The sequence below is a fragment of the Lagopus muta genome, chromosome 4 (genome assembly GCF_023343835.1).
Source record: "Lagopus muta isolate bLagMut1 chromosome 4, bLagMut1 primary, whole genome shotgun sequence".
Lineage (NCBI taxonomy): Eukaryota > Metazoa > Chordata > Aves > Galliformes > Phasianidae > Lagopus > Lagopus muta.
This window is the reverse complement of record NC_064436.1, coordinates 26,137,725-26,158,475: the sequence shown is the minus strand read 5'-3', so window position 1 is coordinate 26,158,475 and position 20,751 is coordinate 26,137,725. Positions and strand designations below refer to the sequence as shown.

Sequence of the window (20,751 nt, the reverse complement as noted above, 5' to 3'; positions counted from 1 at the left end):
CAGGCTGTTAGTGGAATTTCCAGCTACTGGAGGCCTTCTTACATCCTGGCAGTTTCAGCCAGTGAAGCTGATTCACTACATCTCCACTTTGGATTTCTTCCTGGCAGCCTGTGAAATGGTGTTTTGCCTTTTTGTTCTGTACTACATGGTGGAAGAGATCTTAGAAATTCACATTCACAGGCTGCACTACTTCAGAAGTCTCTGGAATTGTCTGGATATCCTTATAATCATAGTAGGTAACTTTTATATGTCTAACACTGCTTTCTGAAATGCACTCTGTGGGAGACATTAATGACTCTGTGTTGACCAGCAATCTCAGTGTAGCTGAAAATCTGAGCTTCGAATTTAAAGCTATATGATCCAGACTTACATTGAGTTGTTCTTAGCAAAGGCATCCAAATCCAGCAAAGCTGAAGTAGACCTTGTCCCACTTCCATTCTGTACTTTCAGTCTTGGACAAATCTAAGGTTCAAGTCCTTATATATATTTTTCTTAACGTACTTTCTCCATGTTTCTTCCAGTTCTTCCATGTGACAGCTTCATTTTTCTGAGCCCACCAGCTGTCACCATTTTGTTCTTCAGCAGTGGCAAGGAAAAGACTCCCAAATTCCCTTATTCCAGGCTACTTGTCTCAACTCAGGGCTGTCATAGTTTTGTTGTAAAATGCGTTTCCTGATCTAACCTATAATTCCAGTTTGAATCTTGTCTTACAGAATCTATTTTAAAATCATAATCACCTTCCATGATTTATTTCTTTTGTACTCAGCTCTCCATGGCAGCAATAGGAATTAGCATCTACAGGACATCAACTGTTGATATGCTCCTGAAGAAGCTACTAGAAGATCAGAATTCATTCCCCAATTTTGAACCCTTGGCATATTGGCAAATACAATTCAACAACATTGCTGCAGTCACTGTGTTTTTTGTCTGGATTAAGGTAACTCCAAGACACAAATCCATATTCTAAAATAAGGATGTTCTGAATGTCAGCTACTATTTTTGAGTTTAGTCATGTTTCTCTGTATGGGAACCGCTGAATCATGCATGGCCTGAACCTCTGATTACCACCTGAGATAGCAATGAGTCAGCCTGGGAGCACAGGTGAAGGCAATTCTCCTGTGGTACTGGAAAGAGTGGAGCCTGGCTCCACCTCTTCTAGACCCAATTTGAGAGCTGACTACCAGTGGGGAAGGATGTCCTTTGGAGATTGCTCCTCTTGGAGAATTCTCAGCAAGCCCAGGGTAAGGGTAAGCTTTCCATCTGTTCTTCTTTAGCATGATAAGGTGTTTAGCCTAACTTTCTTGTATATTTCTTAGTTATAACATTTGTATATTCATTGATTATACATTCTCTTAACACTGATCATGGCGGAAAGTGTGAGTGCAAAGGTAACTTTGTGCAAACTGAAAACAGGGTTGTCATTCTCTCTCTGCTTTAGTCCTCATTTAAGTCTAGAAGATGCATTCAGATCTTTGTCACAGCAGATATGTGAAGAAATGTTTTCATAATTCCTGTAATGAGAAATTGTTGCTTCTTATTGGATATACTTTCTCCTCCGTGCTTTTGGAAGCAGCTTGATACTGATGCTCTGAAGCCAGGATTTCAAATAGGAGTGCAAGTTGGTTTTGTCAATTTTTTCCTTCAAATTACAAGCCTTAGTGGTTTTTTGGAAGTGAGTATTTCTAATTGAAAATCGCCCTGCTCTGTCCCCATCCAGCTCATTAAGACATCTTATGTAAAGAGCCAGACAGCAGTTGGGATTAAAAACTGTCTTCCTTGTCTTCACAGATGTTTTTTGTTTTCTTTCAATAGCTTTTCAAGTTTGTTAACTTCAACAGAACGATGAGTCAGTTGTCCACAACCATGTCTCGCTGCGTCAAAGATGTCATTGGCTTTGCAATTATGTTTTTCATCATTTTCTTGGCATATGCTCAGTTGGCCTATCTTGTCTTTGGCACTCAGATTGATGACTTCAGCACTTTCCAGGACTGCATGTAAGTAAAAAATAAAAAATACAAATAATTTCTCGATGCACTGGTGAATGGACTTGGTTGCCTCACTAGAGATCAAACCAACCTGCCTGCAGAGATGAGCTGTAAGCATCTCACTTTTGGTAGCTCAATAGTGATAGCTGTTTTCTAGAGATGTAAACCTTTTTTATAGTTTGTTGGAAAAACTATCTTTGTACCTGATACCATGTGATCAACAGTGTTCTTTTCCTGATATTCTGGTTAGTTGACTGGCTTCCAGATGGAGTCTATCATCTTTAACAGTTAACTGATCCAGCTGAGGTAGTTACTAGGTTGTTTTTTTGCACAGCTGTGACCAAAAGCCATAAATAGCCACATTAGTTGCACTTTGTGTGTTGCATTTGACTGCATGTTTTGCTAATCTTAGAGAAGTGGGTTTGAGAAGCTGACTATTGCAATATCTGAGTGAGTATTATGGCAGTGCAGACCTCTCTGCTGCCTTTCATTCCTGACTGTTATGGTAAAATAGATCAGGAATTCCTGCACAGCTCCAGAAGTGTTTTTCTCAACCCCTGGATGTGTTTTGTTTTTTAAGATTTACTCAGTTCCGCATCATTTTGGGAGACTTCAACTTCACAGAGGTTGAAGAAGCTAATCGCATTTTGGGACCAATTTATTTCACTACATTTGTGTTCTTTATGTTCTTCATCCTTTTGGTATGTACACCTTTGTTTTTGTGGGGTGGGTATGTGGCATGTTGATTTTAGGTACATCATTGTTTTTTGCATCTCTTTGTCTTGGATTCCTATGGCTACTCAGGGTGAATATATCAGGCTTCATCTTTCCTTGGGCTTCCACTGTGCTCTTCTTACTTCCTTTAAAACAGATTTGCACTGTATTTTTGTTGTCACTGTCTTACAGTGCTCCACGTCATTGTCTCATTGTATGTTGGTGGGTTGTTTTTTGTTTTTTTTTTTTAATTATGAAGAATTTTTCATTCCTAAAACCTCCCTCTTAGAAACCTAGGACACCAAATAAAATAGTTTTGATATAAACAAGTTGATATAAAATAGTTATTGACATAAGAGGCCCAGCACCTTTTCCCTGAATGTAGTTTTCAGGTAGTTTGGAAGTTGCATTACAACGTGGTAATCTATTTTCTGGTGATACAACTTGAAACTGTTACGTGAACAGGACATCCTCAGATGTTCTTCCCAAAATGGTGTGTCTTTTGGTGCTTTGGTAAGGTAGTAACCATTAACGCAGGATTTTGCATAGGTCACTCTAAAAGTAATACTTGCCATTTATTTACATGGGAACTACAACAGATATAAAGAGCAGAATTAACATTACTTAGAGAGCAAAATCTCAGCTACAAAACACTTTTCAACATCTTCACCACCGTTGGCTATGCATTTTCACCAGCAGTGAACAAGAGCCTGCGTGCCATGCTTGTGAAAATCAGTAACAGCAGAGGTGACCTGCTGTTGCCACTGCTGAAACGTGCCACCCACAGCCTCACTGTGCTCACATCTGCTGTTTGGTCACCATCACCATTTAACATGTAGGATGTTGGTGGGAAGGTTCAGCCTTTACTGCCACGTCACCAACATCCACATCTGATGTCATGGGCCAACAGAATAAAATAAGAGGCTCTGCTTTCAGAACTGCCCTCGTACTAATCTTAGCATTGTGTAGCAGTCATCATATATTTCATTGTAATTTTCAGATTTATATAACACCCTCACTAAGTACTAGGGACATTTTGTTTTGTTTTGTTTTTTCTCTTTGGGATGAGAAGAAGCGGTAGTAAACTATAGGTCATGTAAATGGTAGAACTTGGACTTGTAGAGTTATTTTAAGTGGATTTTTCACTTCTGTCATGAACAGAACATGTTTTTGGCCATTATCAATGATACATACTCTGAAGTCAAGTCGGATATGGCACAACAGAAGGCAGAAATGGAATTGTCTGACCTTATCAGAAAGGTAAAAGTAACGCTTTATTGGTTTGACATCTCCATCTTCACTATTCCATGAAGCAATATAGAAACAGTACATAGGAAGGCTGCAACAGTTGAGGAAAAATACGCATCTCTTAGTTAAATAAAGGAGTGTGAACTGAGTGTCAATCACTCAACTGGAAACTTTGCACTACAAAGTATTCTATAATCTGAAACTTTGTGTCATAGGATCAGCCCAGTGAATAAGGTGTAGGATGCATCTGCCTAGGTATGTACAGAAATTCTAAACTGATGAAGCTAAACCACCATTCAGTTTGTGCGAAGAAATTTGGGTTATCTTGTGCTAGGTAATGAGATGAATCAGGTTTTGATTATGTGTTGGGCACCTCGAGGATAGGCTGCCGGTTGGGTTGCCCACCACAGACTTATGAGCTTGACCTGAATTTCAGTTTTGGAAACGCACGTGCGTTTGTGTGCTATCTGGTGTGAGTGTGGGGCTGTACCATGGTCAGAAACATGTGAACACATACTGGGCATGGATCAGTAATTCAGACTTTTAAACTTTGGAACTGCAATCAAAAGAAGCCTACTAACATTGCGTTAATGTTGCACACTAAGTGAATTTTTTTTATTTTTTTTTTATTTTTCTTTTAGGGCTATAATAAAGCCATGGTCAAACTTAAATTAAAGAAAACCACTGTTGATGACATTTCAGAAAGCTTGAGACAGGGTGGAGGAAAACTAAATTTTGATGAACTCCGGCAAGATCTAAAAGGGTAAGGAAGCTGTTACTACTTTTACCTTGAATTGTATATCCAAATGTTTGACACTAAGTCTTTGACAAGTTGCTTTTGCTTCTATGATGCCTTTAATACAAATGCAAACAACTTTTGATTTGGTTGCATCTTGGCTCACTACAAAAGTTTGTTGTGAATACATTGCTTTTCTAAAACAAAGTTGTTTTTGCACCTGAAAAACAAAAAGGGTTCTGTTTTTACTGCCTTCTCAGGAAGGGCCACACGGATGCAGAAATTGAGGCAATATTTACCAAATATGATCAGGATGGGGATCAGGAACTGACAGAGCATGAGCACCAGCAGATGAGAGATGACTTGGAGAAAGAGAGGGTGAGGTTGGCAATAGAAATAGCATTCCATCAGTGCTGATGATGCTGCTTCCTGTGCAAGGTGGAGCGTGGAGCTGATGGTCCTTGGCCTGGACATCCCTGGCCCCATGTGGAAGCCTTTACCTCTTTCCTATCTGTGTCTTGTGTTTTCATAAAGGAGGATCTGGACTTGGACAGGAGCTCTCTGCCACGTCCTCTGAGCAGCCGCAGCTTTTCTCGGAGCTTGGATGACTCTGAGGAAGATGAAGATGAGGACAGTGGGCACAGCTCAAGGAGGAGGGGAAGCAGCTCTAGTGGAGTGTCCTATGAAGAGTTCCAAGTGTAAGTTAATCCTGCTGAGAAAGAAAAACTGCATGGGTGATATTTTTTTTGTGTGTGTAATTTTTGTTGTTGTTTAAGACATGTTGTAGTCTCTCCTATAACTCCAACTATTCATTGAATAATTCAGAAAAAAAAAATCAGAAAAAAAAGTTATGCTTTTTCTACGTGCAGAAGTCAATCCATTTAATAGCTTTCAAGTCATATCTGAATTGCGTGTAATTCAGAGAAGCTCATAGGAACCAGTTGGAACTGCTCCTTACTACCCAAAAGAAAAAACTTCAAATCTGGTCATTGAGGAGAGAAAATGGCTATGTCACCGTCAAGTCAGAAAATTTGCTTTTTTTAGTAGTAAAACATTGAGGTTTGTAAGCTTAGCGAGAACTTGAGCTCTTGCTTTTAACAAGCTGAAATTGTTTGTTGCCCTCAGACTCATGAGGAGGGTGGATCGCATGGAGCACTCCATTGGCAGCATCGTCTCCAAGATTGATGCAGTAATTGTGAAGCTGGAAGCGATGGAGAGAGCCAAACTGAAAAGGAGAGATGTGTTGGGAAGGCTGTTGGATGGAGTGACAGAGGTCAGTGTCTTCACCTCAGTCCTGTGCCATCACTTCATGGTCACGGCCTGTATGTCTTATTTGGTGTTAGTATATTTCTCTTCTGCTTGCCTTGGGAGGGTGAAGGGAGTTGTGCTAAGATTGTAGGGCTTCTCTCAGGCTGAACAGTCTTGAGTTTTGTTTTGCTGTTTTGGGCTGCCCAGGGAGGTAGTGAAGTCACCATTTTGGAGGTGTTCAAGAACTGTGTAGGTGTGGCCATGAGAGAAAAGGCTAGTGGACACAGAGGGGATGAGTAAATGGCTGGACTGGGTGACTTTAGAGGTCACCAATATGACCAACCTTAATTATTAAGGTTTCAACCTTAATAATTCTATGACTCTATAAAGAGATGTGAAATGAGTTTTGGATATGAGGACACATCTTCTAGAAGACCTGTGTCATGCAGAGGCCACAGAGCACCTTTTAATGCCCTGAACAGGGATAGTGGTGGCATTCAGTAGCTTCCAAGGAAGCTCACTCATTCCTTGGTTGTTGTGATGGTTAGAGAGTTTTCCATGGAGAAGTCTGACAGAGTGCAGGGCACATAATATATTTTACATTTCTGGAGATAGATTTGCAGGCTAAATATTGTAATGCAAACCATGCTTTCACAAGTGAAAGTGAGAATCTGGGACTTACGTTACTTCAAGAAAGCCATTTACTACAGAATAGCAGCTGTGATTTGATTGTAGCCTGCAAAATAAAGGGTGGCGTAGGAGTTTCACACAGGAAGGGATTACTTTATCTGTAGAATAGGATTTTGAATGGGCTGGCTGCAGTTTGGGAACTACACTTCCATCTTGTATCTCTATCTGTTCAGGATGAGAGGCTGGGCCGTGACAATGAGATCCACAGGGAGCAGATGGAACGGCTGGTACGAGAGGAATTGGAGAGGTGGGAGTCAGATGACACAGCATCTCAGATGAGCCATCGTCTGGGAACACCACTGGGACTGAACGGGCAGCCTCGGTCGAGGAGCTCCCGGCCATCCTCCTCGCAGTCAGATGGCATTGATGGGGGAGGAGGAAATGGGGCTAATAACCTCCATGTGTAGCACAGGCTTTGCTGTTCAGTCACCATCAAGTCAACTACACCACTGCTTCCCAGAATGAGGTCATCATCCTGATCTGACCACTAAAGGCAAGCTCAGCAGTAGGTGAAATAAATACTCTGTTCATAAGGCATTTTGAGAACTTTGCAAGCACGTGCCAGGTCCAAGTCACCAACACTGAGACTGTTGGCCTTAGAAATGAAAATGCAGAGGTAGAATGGAAGCCAGATGTGACAAAATCTACCTGGACAGAATTCTGTTTCCATACATCTATTCCAGTTTCTATACACAAATTGTTTCATGAGGTCAACAAGCTTTAGACAAAAGGCACTATGACTGAAGAATTCCAGTGATAGGCTGTGGGTTTTCTGCTGTCTACTAGAAAAACACAATGTTTAAAAGCTTTGAAAAGCACTTTTTAAAAGGAAAATATCATCAGTTATCACCCTATTCATTTTAACAGCTGGCACTTGGCAAGAGTCAAAACAGTGTCTCTTTTTTAAGTGTGTATTTTTTTTTTTTTCCTGGAGTTATTGTTGGCTTATTGACATTTTATTTAATATAAAATGTCCTTTTTCCTCCTTTTTTATTTTAAATACTATGTTTCATTAAGCAGAGGAAGTGCTCTTAGCTTGTAACTTGTTAATCGGGTTACTCTGCAAAAGAAACTATACACATAGTGCCTCTTTCTGTTTTGTCAGCATTTTAAAAGTAATGTTTAAGAACTGCCTCTCCACACCTAATCAATATGGTCATCTTCACCTCTGTCACACAGTGCATTTTTTTTTTTTTCTTCTGCCATGTTTTGCTGTGTTCCTAGGATAAATAGGAGGTCCTTTCTGTGCCTTCCATGTCATAGATGATTTATTGTTGGAAGGAGAGATGCACCACTGAAGGCAAAACATTGCTTTCCAATAGCTTTCCAATAGAAAGCACTGAGTTACAGCATTCTTTTGCCCACCAGTGTTGTGGCATGTTGTCTTAGCAAGAAGGCTGTCAGCTGTGCCTTGTTCCCGAAGATGGCACTTATCTTCCTTTGTACTACTTTTTTTTTTTTTTTTAATGAAAATGAATTTGCATTCCTAGCTGTATGTATTAATGTGTATTTCTATAGCAGTTTCTATCCTTATAACAAACTTCATCTTGAAGTGCATGTAGTTTCCATGGGCTATCCATGTGTGTGACAATAGCTGTGCAGTAAGTGCATGGCTGCATGACGAATGTTCTGAACATTCATATTATCTTGGTTTTTTTTTTTTTATTCTAGATTCTAGCACAATTTTTTCACTTAAAATTAAGGTTTTGTATAGAAAAAGCTATGTACAGTGCTTGGTCTCATTAGCAAGCTGTTAATTACGCGAGCCTTCTGTAATGATCAAGAATGTATTGATCTTTAAAATGAGCACTTTACTTCCCAATAAACTTTTGTATCATCTGCAAAGCTAAAACTGTTTCCTGACTTGGTCACTGTGTATCATCAGCTGAAGACGTGTTTTTGACAGGGTTTTCCTTTGGCAAGCAGCATGTTAATTCATGCCTGACAAACAGAGGGAGAATGAGATTTTTTGAGAGGATGCATTCATATTGTTCTTAAAGACATTTCAGGGAGCTTGCAGTGATGTGAATTTCAGTTTCTTTTAAAGACTATTGGGCTATTGGAATAAAAAAATCTAGTAAGGTTAGGCCAGAGTGACGAATGCAAAAATATTTCATGAGGTAGTGATGGACATGGTCAATGAACATGGTACTGATGGGGTGGGAGGTTGAATGTGGTGAGATTAGAGACTTTCTCCAGCCTTAAGGGTTCTATGATTCGGTGGGAAAAAAAATGGGACAACACACTATACTTACTCATAACATAGCTATGTTTAAATGCTATACTAAGCTTATTGTAGAACCTATTTTCTATCTGCTCTGGGAGCCAATGAGAATGCTTGATAAAGAATCACAGATTTAGTGTTACTGTCTCATGTAATTGAGGTACGTTCCTTTTTCAAATATATTTTTAAACTGGTGAAGCCAATTTTATGGGGTAAGCATCAAAATAAGATTATTTTTCCAATACTGCTGAATCTGTTGGTACTGGATTCTCTTCTGCATGAGAGACATGCTGACAGCTGGACTTCTTGGAGGTCCTGTCCAACTTCAATGATTCTCCGAGAGGGCAAGGTGTTGATGGGTTGATACTTGGACTAGATGATCTTAGAGGTCGTTTCCAACTTCAGTGATTTTGCTGTGTGGAATGAGACTGTAAAAAGGCACTGTCCTACCCATTGCACTGCAAGCTTATTTTTTTTATTTGCACACACTGCAAGTTAAACAAGCAACTCTATTGCTTCATAAACAAAACATCCTCTTGTTCCATAGACTTAATTGCTAACTGCAATGAACAGTGCACTCACTTATATTTCTTCACTTAAAAAATGATATATATATTAATTGTTATGTATCTCAAGGAAAACTGCCTATAGATACGATGGAAAAATACATTCAAAATCTTTTTATAAAATCTGACTCAATATTCTTTTGACTATTGTAAAAATATGCATGAGAGACAGACAGAGACACACAGAAACACACATCCACAACATCTACTCTTGCCTAAATCCTGAAATGAAAATCCGTTCTTTAGTGGTAATAAGTGAAGCTGCTGAAAGGGACTAACGCACTAGTCCTAGCTTAAAGCCTCCAATCCATCCTCTTTGACCTGATTATTTTCCAATGGAAAGGACTCTGCTGTCTTTACTTGGGCTGAATGCTGTACAAAATATTTAAATTGATCTTCTGTCAAAGAAAATCAATCTGTCTGACTGTTCAACAAGAAAAAAATATTTGTTAACGTGGAACAAATCAATTAGCCTACACACTGTAATACATTAGTTCAAGGATTTCCTTGTTACCTACAATTTTTAATGAAAACATTTTGTTAAATTTCTGCCCAAAACAGCCAAATGAGTGTTCCCCTACAGCACATTCTGCAGTTCATCAGGCAGAGATTCAGTGAAGAGCAATTCCCCCTCGAAACAAAACACACATTCCTCATCAAATACAGCCCCAGCTCCCTACGCTTTAACTAAGGGCAAACAATAGCTTGACACTGACCTCAGAAGTGGAAGATCCGATTCTTTCATTCATCAAAAATGGGGAAAATGGACAGCCTCAGTGGCAGACCCTTCTTTGCCCAGTTGGGTAGGTCATAACCAGTCAGCCAGTGTCAGTTAAGAAGCCCTGAACACACGTCACAAGTTTCCTAGGAGGTTTTTCCATCGAGCACGTGAAATGCAGTGTGCCATGGCAGTTTAAATATCTTAATTTAGGTTAAGAACAAATTTCTATCAAGGGCTACAGATGCATGGATGCAAGAATACCAGCATGATCCCCAGGAAGATGCCATGCCCTCATAGCAGGGCGCAAGAGAGTTCTATGTTTAATTCATGAGCACTCCACACCCAACTGCATTCATCATCCAATCAGCATTTCAAAAGAACTCTTCTGTTCTAATAATACAGACGTTAAGCATCTACAAATTCATATAGAGAAAAGCGTCATGATATATTGTAATTATGCAAATAGCTGACCGATAAAATTAATTCCTGGGGTCACAGGATCATGGGAGGTCTCCGTTCCAACTCAGAGAAGGGTCAACACTGAGTCCAAATTGAGTTGCTCAAGTCTCTGCCTGATCATGTCCTGAAAACCTGCAAGGAGATTGTAAAGCTCATCTGGGATATTAGTTCATTGGGAAACACCAAGTCAGCAGCTGTCCTTTTTTCATTTATGCCTACCACCCATATGTATCCATATCTCATGATAGCAAGTGGGACATCAAAATGAGTGTGAGTTTTAGCATTGATGTTTCAGCAAATTTCATAATTACAGCAAAATGCCAATGAAATAAAAATATCATTGAAAATATATTTGAAGGACAAAATATTCTGTACTTACATATTTCTTCTTGCAAGATAAATACTTTTTTTCTATCTATTTTAGCTTCACGCTACATAAAAGCACAACATTTTAAGATGCAGACATAGTTCTTTGAAGCAGTTATACCAGTCTGCTTCTCCAGGAAAAATCTATTATGCATTTACCTAGTTCCCAGCTGGATTTCCATTTGACCTGTTGTACCGTGTTCCACATAATCACCCTGGTGCAGAACTAAACAGATAGAGAGGCAGTTTCCACACTGATACCCTTTAAGCTGCAGCATCAAGTCAAATCAGTCTTGTAGAAAAAGTCTTCTACATGCTTCTGGATCAATTCAGGACTGCCCATTACTGGAAAGAGCAAAACGCACAGTAGACTCGTTATAAAATGAAAAATAAATGCCTGTAGTGTCAGGTATTGACAAATTCCACAAAGTTATGGGCAGATAATCTTCATTCTCTCTGTTCAAAATAAAGACATGTGGCAACCTTCTTGATATCAAAATATGCTAGTAAAATTCCCAATGGCAAAACCATGCATCCCATCTGCAGTGTCAGAAAATGCTCATAGAGATATTGCGTATTCAAAAAAGATTCAGGTTGCATCTGCATGCTTTTGTTATAAGGAGATGCAATATCCAAACAAGTTCTGGTTGCTGTACCGTCTTCTATTCTCCAAGGAGTGTAACATTTTTCAATAACATCATGTACTTTGGTTTTAAGCAAGAAACACAAGAACAGCTTTAGAACTGATGCCCATGAGTCTCTATAGATGTCCTGGAAGAAAAAAGTGTCAGAAATCCTTGTCCCAACCAGAAAGTTCATCTGGAGGCATTCCCTCTTCAGGTGGATAGCTGTCAAAGTAGCTGTAATCAGTTGGTCCAGATAACTGTGGCATTAAAAATAAAACAGATGGTTATTTCAGAAGTCAATTTTTGAAATACTCTCTATTCATTAGACATCATTTATATTGCTACCAGTGTAGGAATGAAAGGCCAACATGATATGGATCCTTTCTTTCAATGGGTGAAATTCTGTATTCTTTAAATCTAAAGTAACAGCAATTAACTTGTACAACAGCGTAAGGCCATTAGCCTCTTGATACAAAAACACTCCCCCAATACTACAAAATCCTAGATGTCACCCACAGCTCTCTAAAGTTAATAAGACTGGGCTACACTAAGTAAATCTTTGATTCAAATTTAAGATCTACATCTACATCCATGAGGTAACTTCTCAAAGTTAGATCCCAGAGTTATTAAGTTAAGTTTAACCCAAAGTGAGTTTCAGAGTATCTACACTCAATCTATTTTCATATCACACCAAAAGATAAATGGGCCATTTAAAGTACAAATCTTCTTCAATGATGTGCTGTCATAGCATAAAATACACGTTTGTATTGTGCACAGTCATGAGACAGTGCATCTTAATAATGCACCCATCTCAGAAAGTACATTTTTTTTCACTATTCATCAATAAATCATCATCATTTAATCTAATAATGATAAAAATCTAATGTAAAATACACAGGCAGAATAGCATTTCATTTATCTAATTGAATTTAAGTGTTGCCTGGATATATCCTTTCTTCCTTCAATTTTCAGTGAACTGGAGAGTTATAATAATGTATGTCCATCTCTAGGAAATTTTGCACTTGTCCTCTGCTGTTTCTCTGCAGAGAAACACTTCACAATCGTGTTAGTAAAGCCGTATGAAATTGAACACCAAAGCCAATACCTCTCTTTTTAAAGGTGATGCTAATTTCCTCAATTTCAGACCATCCCAGTTAAAACCATTCAACCACCTGATCAAAAAGAAATGGGAGATTATAGAGACAGAGATCAAGAAAAAGAAGCCTGTTTGCTTCTGTTAGAAGGATGATATTGTTAAAAACTTAAAAACATGCAAGCAAGGGTTCTAAACCATTTTACATGACAACTGCCCACGTGGCCACAAGGTTGTGAGAAGGGGGAAACTTGAGGATTGCTGTAAGTACAGCCATGCAAAGATGTGCATGCCCTGTGGAATTCAGCCTCCTTTTAAGGACATGAGAAAATAGACACCCATAGAAGAGTCGAAGCACTTCTTTTCTCAGGCACAAACTGCAGGGCTTAGAAATCACTCAGATGAAAAAAAAAAGCAGGAAATGTCTAATCCACTGTGGACTTTCTTCATTAAAAGGAAGAGGATATAAAGCTAACACTCTTAAGTCCTGCTCTTAAAGAATAACTGTTTGGTTTTAGATCAAAGAGTCAGAAGGTCTAAAAGGGCAGACATGAATTCTACAGGCACTGACTTCTCATTAATTAACCTAATCCAACTTTGATGTCACTAACCTGTGACAAACAAACAAACAAAACAGTAACCAGGGTGTTTCTAGCTGATTTTTTGTTTATAGTGTTGCCTGCTGTTGTAGCATAGATATGCACAGGAATATCTCCTTTGCAAACTCCCTGGAAGTGCCTGGAGCCTTGCAAGATTCTGAACTGAGCTCTAAAATATTAAATGTATTTTCCAATTGAGAAGCAGTTTTTCTTCGTGGCAGCCTCTTTCACTTACCTGTGCTTCTTAATGTCATTAATCCCATTCCTCAGATTGCCTAATCTTTCTGTTGGGTTCTGCCTTTAAAAAGAAAGAAAGAAAAAAAAAAAAACATAACGATTGAAAAAACATCCTTATTTTTGGGTAAGAGCATTTATATGTCCTAACTGCTTGCACTGAACAGTTCTGCAAGGAGGAAGCTTGCATACAAAATGTAGTTACATTGAGAGACAAAGAAGTTACTCCCTGCTCCTTTCTGTGCCATGACCACATCACAGCGCTGTGAGGAGTAGCTAAATGAATTTGAAAGGAACTTAGCAGTCTGATCTTTATCTTAAATAGCTGAACCTGTCTATACCCAGGCTCTGTCACAAAGCATCAATCCTACCTGCAGAGTCTGCGGATCAAATCCTCAGGCCGCCTTGTTATTGTTCTAGGAAAATCCAGTTTTTCAATGCCCTTTAGAATCAAATTATATGTTGTCATCTGATCAGCCCCAGAGAATGGTGGGCTGGAAAAAGAAAGCACATTGTTGTATGGAATGGCTCAGAGCAAATATTTGAGAACACGGAAAAAACCCAGCCATTTTCCTGCTTCGACAACCTGTGTTTCAGCCTGTTTGAAATGCCTGAAAGGTGTGAAACTGAGAAAGTGCCTGTAGGAATCAAGGATACTGCATGATCACTTGTGTATAAGAGACAAGAAGACATACCATTTTGCAAGTCATTCCTATTTACTCTGAGAAGAATAACAAGGTGTTTATTTTACAAACAACCTTCTTAGAAAGAAAATAAACGGAGAAAGAACTTGGAGTAGGGGGCACTTACCTGCCAGTAAGGAGTTCATACACAAGAATCCCAAGGGACCAAAAATCCACACTGAAGTCATGGCCCTTACTCAGGATGACTTCTGGAGCAACATACTCAGGGGTTCCACAGAACGTCCAGGTTTTCTGCCCTGATCCGATCTTTTTTGCAAATCCAAAATCAACCTGATCAAAATCAATAGATGCTGCATAACGAAGAGGTTACTGGGAAGCTTTAGGGTCTTCACTGCTTCCACACCTCCTGCAGAGATCTCACAGTCAGCAGTTTATAGCTAAACAATTACAGCGTTGTTGTGAAGGAGAAAGAAGTAATGCTACTGGATCACTGAATGCTATAGGATAATCCCATTTGTTCTCATGAGTAATTTCCCAAATGATTTTCCTTCTGGGTAGAACAACCCATACTTTTCTTGAGGACACAAGACTTACAACCCACGGAAAAAGGTGGGTTGCTTATAATCCTCTGAACAGATGTCTGAAGCTCTCTAAAGAGCACTGTACTTCTACTTTTAATGTCAGTCCAATCAGGCAAGAGCTGTATGTTGTGTTCCCTCTCAACTGAAATAATGTAGAGCCCGTGACTACTTGAGGCTGCACCTGGAAGTGTGGATCCTGCCTTTACATTAACAGCACCTGGGTACAACAAGATAACAGTGCATCTTACCAATTTTATATATCCTTCAGCATCCAAAATTAAGTTTTCTGGCTTCAAGTCTCGGTAGACAATTTCTATGTGATGTAGATAGTCCAAAGCCTCTGTCACACATCCAACACAGAACTTTGTAGTGGGTTCATCAAAGCTGCCTCTGAAAGAAAATCATTATCCATGCAGACAAAAACAACTTCTAAAAGTACCTCACTCATTAGCCAGATAGCATGTAACACCCAGAATGCTAACAACTGCTTTTGCACTGGCGTTCAGAATGTCACTTGTGGTTGAAAATGAATCTTTTCATGGGACAGTGTTTGAATCATTGGATCTTGTATGTCACTTAGCCTGTTTTGAATATTTTCATTGATACATCATCTCCCACTGCAAATAAAAAGTCTAGACAGGCTTAAATGCATAACAATATCCACTGACTGTGAAATGTAGCCACTGAATAATAACAGAGCCAAATGACAACACAGTTTAAAAGAAAAAATTGAGAACTAAGAAAAAATGCCACGTGGTATTACAGAGCACAACCTCTCTCTAACAAATTTGCCTTAAAAGCTTTCTGTTAAACAAAAGGAAACAAGATCACTTGTGTTTCCTTTGAAGGACTGCACTTCCAAGTGCAATATAAATCATGCGTTGTGTTAGGACAATAGTATTGTTTATTCAAAAGTACCTTCAACCAAATTATGATCATATTTCTTGCCTGATTTGGTTGTCCCATGGTGACAGATTGGATTTTATATCTCTGTATATGAGGAAAAAGGCAGGAGAGACAATCTCTCCTAACTTCCTTGCAGCATCTGCATCTGCCTGCTTGTATAAATGAATTGATCCAGGTCATATTTTCTTGACGATTTTTCCGAAACTGCTCTGCTGCTAGTTACCTGATAATGCAGTCTTATCTCAGAACAAACTTCACTCACTCCCTTCCCCATATTCCACACATCCCTCTCTATTTGTATATAAAGTTACTCTTACTTGTACATGAAGCTTACCTGTCTCTCAGCAAGCTCCACAGCTCCCCACCAAGGCAAGCCTCCAGCAGCATGTACACATACTTATTATCCTTAAATGTGCGATACAGTCTGTGGAGGCAAACAGCAGCTATTTAGGATGTGCCAGATGAGATGCAAGATCCACAATGCCTTTTCTCCAGCACTCATTTACGCCAAAAACTTCATTCTTAATGCTGACCGGTGGGTCAGATTTAAGGAAATCTTACAGTCAACTTACTTCACAATGAAAGGAGAACATATCTGCTCAAGGATTTTCTTTTCAGAATATATATGCTCTTGTTGTTTGGTGTCCACTACATGTTTCTTCTTTATACACTTCATAGCAAATGCCACGTTCTCATTTTTTACCTTAACCTGTGAATAAAAATAATGAGTACATACAGGATAAAGAAAAAAAGGTTTGCCCATCTGTTCTCAATAGATAAGCCTTCTCTTTCAACACAGCACAGCATTGAAACTGATGACTGTAGCAAAGGGGAGATTTCAGATTTTCTGCACAGCTACTCAGTATGATTTTAAGACAATCATCACATTTTTGGGGATCCCAGTCTTTACTTGAAAAATGAAATGTTCTCTTCACCCATTTTACATGCACCAAACAGCATCAGTTTTAACAGATTATTTATCCTACAGCTACTTTACCACAATGAGACCTAATTTCAATTTAAAATCACTGAACAACAGTACAACACAAATTAACAAAACGCAGAGTCTGTTTGTGAAGAATGTTTACAAGTGATTTCACATTACACTGAAATACTATCCAAAACATAAAAAATTAAAAAAAGAAAAAAAAAAAAGTTAAACCAGGGCTCCCAGAAATTCCAAGTAGTAGCCATTTACAGCTGGCTGAAAATTTAATTTTTGTTTATTTTCCAGGTGATGCTGTAGAATTCCCAAACTGGCAATAAACCAGTATGGAAATCTGGTTTGTGAAGCGTGGCTCAGAATAAAGCAATTAATGGCTTAATTATGACAAAGATTTGATTTAAGACCGAGAGCTATGTAAATATGTTTAAAACAAACTCTTACAAGCTCAACCCTTCCGAACCCACCAACACCGAGAGTTGTGACAACTTCTAAATTCTGGAATGGGGAAGAAGGGAACTGGGCTACTTTCTCCTTCAGTTGTATCATCTCCAAAGACACCTCTTTGGTTGACTGTCCACAGAAGGATCTTCTTCTGCATTAAGACAATTACCATAGGTTAGTAATTTCCTTGCCAGCAAAACATATCACAGGACTCTAATAATCCTATAAAGAGGAAATGGAAAACAGAGGAAAAAAGAAAAAAAGGGAAAAAGGAAAACCTTCCTACTCCCTAATGTTGTCTTCATTTATTCTGTGCAGAATCACTTTCTTTCTGGACATCATTTAAAAGTAAATTGAAAGTGAAATCCTTCTGAAATTAATCAAGTACTAACAATGTTAAGTGTTAATGTCAGGTTAAAAATTGAGCTGATTCGTGATGAGGTCCCTAATGAAGGAGTCAGCCAACAAACTTTGGGCACTCACATTGGAGAAAAAGTTTCTGCAGGGCTGTGTAGCCACTGCAATAGAACCACAATTATGTGGTTTATTAACAGCTTCACAAGCTGAAGCTGACCTTTAGTGGCTTTAGTGGTCAAGGAATCATGAGAATGCAAAAAAAAAAGTACACCACACAAGCACAATTTCACTGCTTCTCTGTGTTCAGTTTTCTTGGACAGATTGAGCACCTGGTTGCAAGTAAATGCACTGAGATTCTCTGTATTCTAATTTTCAGAAAAGTCCTTGGACTCCATAAGCAGCATACCCAGATAGTTCTATTCTAGTGATTCCAATCATTCCCAAATGATCTCCATCAACCACCATCCATGATTTTACTGATGTATCTCTCTCTTTTTTGATTATCTATCAATAATACTCCAAACAAAGGATCTGACTTACTTTGCATGTCGCTTCTCATCAGCCCTGGCCAGATTAGCCACATAACCTTCAAGGTAGGTTTGTAACTCCTCATAAGTTCCAACAGTTTGATTAAATGTCCTAAAATCATCAAGGAAACAGCATAAACTACCATACATATTATGAGAAGAGAGAGAAACCAAAATCCATGTTGCTGCATCAGGGTTTTATGTACTGTTGCTTAGCTGGTATACATTTTCAGAGCTTTGACTAGCTGCTAACCTGCTGAAATATCAAACCTGGTTTGTCAGAATGCCCGGTCTCCTCATTTCCTGTTACACTGAAATAACTCAGAGAATGAACACCGAGAAAGTTGGGTTATTTCTGCTAATTCTCTTCCTTACATCCTCTAACTGTTCCTTTTCTTTTTTTTTTTTTTCCACTTTAGGAGGCATGCAGCTGGCCTCTGGTGGACAAAATCAGCAATTTGGCTGCACGGCCTCCTTGACAAATGAATATCCCCTAAACAAGGACATGCATGGGCTTTTTGTTGTTCCCTGAGCCAAGGAACAGTATTTAACAATGCGAAACATCATCAGCACAAGGAGAGAAAGAAAGGAATACACTGCTCTCAAGCATCCGTGCCCCTGTGCCTTCCATTGAGCCTCTTTTCATTAGATGTCTGACTAAAGCATAAAGACAAATCACTGCACGAAAAGGATAATCACGCACCCAGTATTCACTTACGAAAACACTGTGACTGTGCCTACACTGTAGTCACCTCTTGTTGTTGACCAACTGAAAAAGAATGCAAGTCTTTCCATAAGGCACAGCATAATACTTACTCTCTATCTATTACGAGGCACTCCACGTCATATTCATCCGCAATAACATTTGCTGATCTGACATCATCACTAAGAAATGACAGAAATTAGAAGAATTCAGAAGAATGTCAAATCCTAAAAGTATTCTACACTGTACTTACTCTTGGAGGATCACAGCTGCTTAAGGTGAAACTCCTGGAAGGCCTCCACAGCCTGCATTTGAGTTAGTATTGCTGAACCGAATGAATTGTTCTAGTATGTTACTAGTCAGTATGACAATCTAGCAAAGAATATATTCTCATTTCACTGAGGTTCAGATCTTGATTCCCTTTAGCAACCTTCTCAATATTAGCAAAATATGTAAATAGCGTTGCAGCAGATTTGCTACTCATTTCAGAGGTGATTCTCAGAGATAAAATATTCCTCACACCATTCTCAATTCAATCATCCGAATAAATATTCATAGAAAAGACCTTAAAGGTGCCCAGAAACTAATCTATGTATGATTTGAGTGTTTTGTAAGTACCTTAATCATCTTTTTAGTTGTTGCTGTTTAGCAGATTCTGTGAAAATATTGCAATTCCCTATCACTATAGGTCTTGGTAAGAGATAATTACTTTCACATTTAGGCAGCTTAAAATTACTTACGGTAGTGTTTGTTGCCAAATCAAACACAGACTGCCCATACAAAAAACAACAGAATAATCTAGAACTCTAAAAAAATAAGTGCAGTTTTCTTCTCTTTGCCCAACTTTTCAGTGGTTGTTTTATGTCAATACGTATTTGGGAGTTTATTGTACATTTTTCATATTTGACACGTTATAGAAAAGCCTAGTATAAAGTATTTTACATCCTATGTAAATTTACCCATCCAGTTTGCTGCTCAAAAGAAAGACCTTACAAGGTCTTCATGTAACCTGTTAGACATGAGTGTTACAACTTCCCTGAAGGCCAACAAGGTGCATAGAAAAGAAATTAAAGTAAGGGAGCGCTTGAGGTACTGAGCAAAAAGTAGCTCTCTAATGCTTAGGTTTTTAAAAATTCATTTTTTGCAAGCACTATCTATCACAGGCTTAAAATCAAATTAGTGATCACAGGAATTTCCTTAGACAAATCCAACACATAACTTCTACCAGGAAAAGATCCCCAGAAGCAAAAACTCAACTACTCTACCAAAGATTGGTTGTAGCATCATGAAAAACAGTAGTATCAGTAAAGTTCAGATACAATAAATGAAGGCCTTCTGAGAACACAAAGTCTGAAAACATGTTCCTGGAGAAAGGTACATGGCTTATAGGTCATGTATTCTGTATACTCCTTTTCACTTTTTCTTACTCTCATGGGCACTTGCACAAAAAGAGTGATTCTTTCCTGTAATCATTGAGCTTATCCATGCTAGCGGTCATCCAGAGGTTGTAGCAACAAATTCTCATTACTGCTTTTACTGGAATACAAGCAAAAATATACAGAGAAGACCAGCATTTGGTTTTTATAGGGAAAACCAAAAGTAAGAGGCAGAGTAAGTGTCAAAGTTGTTTCTGCAAAGACCAAAACATTAAGACAAATTCAGCCGTTGCCTTCCTTGGCTGACATGACAATTAAAAAAAGGGTTATATTCGAAACAACCATGATATGTATAACCTGGCACACAGTGACAGATCACTTAAATATGATACATCAGGAATCAGTGCGAACTAACCTAATGAGGGCCTTTTCTCCAAAGTAATCTCCTTTATGCAGATTTTTAATCAGCTGAGGCTGTGAGTGATCTGCAGTACTCTGGGTAACCTTTACCTGGAAAGCACAGGAACAAAAATTCAGGAAGATTGAAATATCCCATCAAAGCATCCCATGGCTTATTTATTTCATAAACACCTAAAACTCAAAGAAATTGCAGTAAGTTACAAATAAACATAATTTCTACTTCCTCTCAAAACTTAAACCTATCCACCAAACATCCTGCAGTCCCTCCCAGATTTTACTAGGAAATGGCAAAAATTAATGTATTTCCCATTCTCCAACATTTTCTCCTCACATCTTTTAAA

General features: G+C 38.7%; 2 protein-coding genes across 5 annotated transcripts in view; one reads left to right on the top strand and one right to left on the bottom strand.

Moving 5' to 3' along the window:
- The window catches only part of PKD2 (polycystin 2, transient receptor potential cation channel), a 16,595-nt gene extending 9,053 nt beyond the window's left edge, over positions 1 to 7,542 (top strand). For both annotated transcript variants that reach the window (XM_048942034.1, XM_048942035.1), the window contains exons 6-15: positions 4 to 232; positions 767 to 937; positions 1,813 to 1,994; positions 2,566 to 2,686; positions 3,861 to 3,959; positions 4,589 to 4,710; positions 4,944 to 5,061; positions 5,218 to 5,381; positions 5,809 to 5,956; positions 6,795 to 7,542. In XM_048942034.1, coding sequence (XP_048797991.1) covers positions 4 to 232; positions 767 to 937; positions 1,813 to 1,994; positions 2,566 to 2,686; positions 3,861 to 3,959; positions 4,589 to 4,710; positions 4,944 to 5,061; positions 5,218 to 5,381; positions 5,809 to 5,956; positions 6,795 to 7,028 — 1,588 coding nt within the window. In that variant the 3' untranslated portion in view covers positions 7,029 to 7,542. The remainder of the gene's footprint in view (positions 1 to 3; positions 233 to 766; positions 938 to 1,812; positions 1,995 to 2,565; positions 2,687 to 3,860; positions 3,960 to 4,588; positions 4,711 to 4,943; positions 5,062 to 5,217; positions 5,382 to 5,808; positions 5,957 to 6,794) is intronic.
- Positions 7,534 to 20,751, bottom strand: part of PRKG2 (protein kinase cGMP-dependent 2) — a 25,523-nt gene continuing 12,305 nt past the window's right edge. The window contains exons 9-21 of one of the 3 annotated variants that reach the window (XR_007376395.1): positions 20,406 to 20,500; positions 18,728 to 18,796; positions 17,925 to 18,023; positions 17,028 to 17,178; positions 16,213 to 16,349; positions 15,975 to 16,064; positions 14,983 to 15,124; positions 14,320 to 14,483; positions 13,881 to 14,003; positions 13,511 to 13,573; positions 12,689 to 12,755; positions 10,128 to 11,840; positions 7,534 to 9,258 (exon numbers count right to left, since the gene is read on the bottom strand). Coding sequence is in view for 1 of the 3 variants with exons in the window: in XM_048942036.1 (XP_048797993.1) it covers positions 11,745 to 11,840; positions 12,689 to 12,755; positions 13,511 to 13,573; positions 13,881 to 14,003; positions 14,320 to 14,483; positions 14,983 to 15,124; positions 15,975 to 16,064; positions 16,213 to 16,349; positions 17,028 to 17,178; positions 17,925 to 18,023; positions 18,728 to 18,796; positions 20,406 to 20,500 (1,296 nt within the window). In the remaining 2 variants the exon portion in view is untranslated. Of the gene's footprint in view, positions 11,841 to 12,688; positions 12,756 to 13,510; positions 13,574 to 13,880; positions 14,004 to 14,319; positions 14,484 to 14,982; positions 15,125 to 15,974; positions 16,065 to 16,212; positions 16,350 to 17,027; positions 17,179 to 17,924; positions 18,024 to 18,727; positions 18,797 to 20,405; positions 20,501 to 20,751 lie in introns of all 3 variants that reach the window. The other 2 variants (XR_007376396.1, XM_048942036.1) reach the window with 2 other exon arrangements.